Here is a 4452-nt window from a genome sequence, read left to right on the forward strand (position 1 = left end):
ACACCACAGGATTGTCATTCTAGAGATGACATGCTTCATGGACTGTCATCTCTTACCCAGGTCTGATCATGTGCCATGTCCCACCAATGGGGTCCTATTCAGTTTCAAAAATCCATACGGATAAACCAGTGTGTCCCCTGAGCCCCTCTGCCTCCTCATAGAGATCTTTAATCTATCTTCTCTTGACACTGCAGGACCAGACCAGAGTGCTGACAGCCAGACTCAGTCGGAGGAAGAAATGAGTAATCCTCAGCCTTTGCAGGAGGTGGGCTGGGTGCAGATTGAGGGGAGGGGAGCGTATTGGGAGAAGAGAGTTGAGAATCTTAACGTTTTGGAAAGAATGAAGGTGTTACTGATGATGTATATTTTTATCATTTGATTAAGATGTTGTGTGCCAGGTTTCTCCACTATAAATTGCCTCTTTCCTTTGAAATTAGTATTTTGTAAGAAGGTACCTTGAACTACGGGGATATCAGGCTTCCACTTACCTTTTTATTTATATCTATATGGACTCCTGATTTCCTATATTGTCCTATATAATGTGTTACTATCATTCATTTTGACTCTCAAATTGCCCAGTATGACTGGCCAGTGGAGCATCTTCAAGCTGACTCCTGTGTTCTTTTAACAAGTGTCTCCATGACTCCTTGAGCAATTCCTTGCTTTAAGCACAAGATGTATTAGGCTCATCTTGTTCATTCCCTGCTCTAGACATGGAATTGGATGTTTCTCTGAGGAGCCTTGGGTCTTTCTAGTGGAGAATGATACTTAGAAGTCAAGATCCAGATGCTAAATGTGCTCATTAATATTGTGCTATCACAGCTTCTATGTCTTCTTAGTGGAGAAAGCTAGACAATATGTGTACAAATGTTCCTATATTAAAAAAAAGGAAGGAAGGAAGAAAGGGAGGGTAGAGGGAGTGAAAAAAATCATGACCTGAACTCAGAGCTAGAAGGTGCTTTGTGATCATCCAAATGGCAAAAAAATGACTCAGAGATGGAACCCAAGTTGGGGCAGCGGGGTGAAACCTGGCTACCTCTGTCTCCAAAGATCAAGTTCTTATCACAGTGCTACTCAGTATCCTGCTTCTCTTCTGAAAAGAAATATGGACCCCAATAATCTTCTTCCTCAGATGGGGATAACATAGGATCTCGGTATTTAGCTTCAGAAATTCTGAGACCTCTGCAAGGAAAGAAGTAATGCAGGGACGCTCAGAACACTCTTGGGAAGGATGGGGAGAGAGGCAAAGCCACCAAATGTGACAACTGGAAGGAATTTTCAAAATCACTCACACACTGGTTGTCTGTATTTAGAAACCAAGGCTCAGATAGGAGCAGTAATTTGCCCACATTCACACTGGGCTAAAACAGAGTCGGACCCCAGGTTGGGTTGCTAGATTTGGTGAATAAAAATAAAGAATGACCAATTAGGTATGAATTTCACACCCACAACAAACAATTTTGTAGTATAAGTATAGCCCATGGCATATTTGGGACATACTTCTACTAAAAATGTAGTTGTTTTTTATTTGGATTTTTCTTAAGAGACAGGGTCTCACTCTGTCACCCAAGCTGGAGTGCAGTGGTGTGATCATAGCTCTCTGCAGCCTTGAACTCCTGGACTCAAGTGATTCTTGTGTCTCAGCCTCCAGAGTAGCTGGGACTACAAGCACACACCACCACTCCTGGCTATTTATTTATTTATTTATTATAGAGATGGGGTCTCTCTATGTTGCCCAGGCTGGTCTCAAAGTCCTGGCCTCAAGTGATCCTCCTGCCTTGGCCTCCCAAAGTTCTGGGATTACAGGCGTAAGCCACTGCACCCAGCCTTATTTGAATGTAACTAGACATCCTATACATTTACCTGCCAACTCTAACCCAGGGCCTATGTGGGCTACATCTGCTTCTCCTTAAACCTCCCCTTGTTTTGTCATCTCTTGCTCCAGGAGGCATATGACATGTCAGGAGCCTGCCTAGCCCTAACGCTGTGTGTCACCAAAGCCCGGGAAGGTTCAGAGGCAGACCTGGATGCCCTGGAACGCATGTTCGGACAGCTGAGATTTAAAAGTACCATGAAGAGAGACCCCACTGCCCAGGTACTGGGCTGCCAGCTCCAGCGGGGAAGGGTCTGGGTCGGATGGATGGGCTCTGAGGACCCAACTGACTCTGGCCATCCCTCTCCCTCCAGCAATTCCAGGAAGAGTTAGAAAAATTCCAGCAGGCCATAGATACCTGGGAAGACCCTGTCAGCTGTGCCTTTGTGGTGCTCATGGCACACGGGGAGGAAGGCTTCCTCGAGGGGGAAGACGGAGAGATGGTCAAGTTGGAGAACCTCTTCGAGGTCCTGAACAACAGGAACTGCCGGGCCCTGAGAGCCAAGCCCAAGGTGTACATCATTCAGGCCTGTCGAGGAGGTGAGGACAAACCCAAGAACACAGAGTCTGTGTTTGTAATCCAATGCAATCCCAGATCCAAAGGCCCAACTGAGGCTGGCCATACCACCAAACTTTCTTTTCTTTTCCTTTTTTTTTTTTTTTTTTTTTTTAACAGAGTCTCATTCTGTCTCCCTGGCTAGAATGCAGTGGCATCATCACAGCTCACTGCAGCCTCCAACTCCTAGGCTCAAGCGATCCTCCTGCCTCAGCCTCCTGAGTAGCTGGGACTACAGGCATGCGCCACCATGCCCGGCTAATTTTTCTATTTTTTGTAGAGACAGGTCTTGCTCTTGCTCAGGCTGGTCTGAAACTCCCAGCCTCAAGCGATCCTCCCGCCTCTGCCTCTCAGAGTGCTGGGATCACAGGCGTGAGCCACCGCACCCGGCCCCTTCTCCCTTACTTACCTTTATTTCTGACTTTGCCTTTTCCTCTTCTTGGTGTTTCAGAACAAAGGGACCCAGGAGAAACAGTAGGTGGAGATGCGATTCTGATGATCACAGATGACAAGCCCCACACCATCCCAACGTACACAGACGCCCTCCATGTCTACTCCACAGTGGAGGGTATGAGCTCCCAGCTGGCCCAGGGTGACTTCTGCTCCTCTTTCCCACCCACCGCTGCCGACCCCTCAGCCTCTCCTCCAAGACCCACCCACTTCCAGGGTTCCCTCTACCTGTCCTTCCCCAGGAGACCCCCTGAGCCCACCTCTCTGGAACCCCCAGGGTACACTTCCTACAGACATGATCAGAATGGCTCCTGCTTCATTCAGACCTTGGTTGACGTGTTCACAGAGAGGAAAGGACCCATCTTGGAGCTTCTGACAGAGGTGAGTTGGAACAAGGCATCTGGAACCCCTGCTTAGGCAGAGCAGGGTGCAAGCAGAGTGGGCGGAGCCTCCTCCAATCCTCTCTCCATCCCCCCCAGCACCAAATCCAACCTGGGTTCCAACACAGACACTAGGATGCTCATCTTCCAGCAACAACTTCTCTAACACAGGAAATCACAAAGCTCAAAGGATGGGCATAGTTTAGATCTACAGTCCCCAACCCCTGGGCTGTGGCTCGGTACTGGTCCTGTAGGCCTGTTAGGAAAACCAGGAGGCTCATCACCGCCTGAGTTCTACCTCCTCCCCCACCACCCCTACCCCCTGCCCCACGTCCGTGCAAAAATTGTCTTCCATGAAACCGGTTCCTGGTGCCAAAAAGGTTGGGGACCGCCGGTTTAGATGAAGTACAGATAAGCGTCTATAAACAAACCCCTTGGAATTAACCAATGTTTGGGCAAAATCTTTCTTCTAATGGTTATGCGTTTTGATTGTAAATGAGAAAAAAATGCCCAGCCAATGATTCCGTAGAAACTATGGCATAGGAGGAGACCACAGAGGTCTCTCCTCTTAGGACATGGATACTCACCTGCCCTGTTCTCTAACCTTCTCTCCATAAGCCCATTATACCAACTCCCCCAGGGGCCCATCCCCCAAGCTGACCATGCCTGTTGCTGCAGGTGACCCGGCGGATGGCAGAAGCAGAGGTGCTTCAGGAAGGGGAACAGAGGAAAGTGAACCCCGAAATCCTAAGCACCCTCCGGAAACAGCTCTATCTGCAGTAGAAGTAGAAAGGACAGAGAGAGGCTCTCCTCCAGGGGCTCTCTCTGTCCCACAGATATTTAGAGACAGCTTTCACCACTCTCCAAGACCTTCTCTTCCCAAGGCTAAATGGCACCCGGTTCCTCTTACCTCACACCCCTCATGCAGGTTCTCCTTTAATCTGTTCCTGTCCTTCTTAGAGCAAACCAGCCAAAACTTAGCACAAGTCATGACAGTAACATTAACATCACCTCCCTCAGGCTGAGCGCTCTGCCTCTATTAATGCAACCTAAGGCTACATTCATTTATCACACTTTCTGCTTCTGTGTTGTTATTTCTCCCACGAAGCAAATACTATATAAGGCTCAAAATATTCTACTGAGAAAAACAATGCCTACTCACCACCTTCCACCCCAGTCAAACTTTTGCTGGG

At 48.2% G+C, this 4452-nt stretch overlaps 1 protein-coding gene across 1 annotated transcript; it reads left to right on the forward strand.

Moving 5' to 3' along the window:
- Positions 1-238: 238 nt before the first annotated feature.
- Positions 239-4042, forward strand: CASP14 (caspase 14). Its single transcript, XM_069495388.1, has 6 exons — positions 239-265; positions 1946-2095; positions 2188-2413; positions 2881-2997; positions 3157-3260; positions 3938-4042. The coding sequence occupies exons 1-6, from the start codon at positions 239-241 to the stop codon at positions 4040-4042; spliced, it is 729 nt and encodes a 242-aa protein (XP_069351489.1).
- Positions 4043-4452: the final 410 nt, after the last annotated feature.

Source organism: Eulemur rufifrons, chromosome 2 (genome assembly GCF_041146395.1).
Source record: "Eulemur rufifrons isolate Redbay chromosome 2, OSU_ERuf_1, whole genome shotgun sequence".
In the NCBI taxonomy this organism is placed as follows: Eukaryota; Metazoa; Chordata; class Mammalia; order Primates; family Lemuridae; genus Eulemur; species Eulemur rufifrons.

Bases quoted from the DNA above. Each gene is read 5' to 3' on its own strand.
- CASP14 (XM_069495388.1), top strand. From the start codon at position 239: ATGAGTAATCCTCAGCCTTTGCAGGAG. The intron at 266-1,945 runs GTGGGCTGGGTG...CTCTTGCTCCAG, and splicing joins ATCCTCAGCCTTTGCAGGAG to GAGGCATATGACATGTCAGG. The intron at 2,998-3,156 runs GTATGAGCTCCC...TGGAACCCCCAG, and splicing joins TGTCTACTCCACAGTGGAGG to GGTACACTTCCTACAGACAT.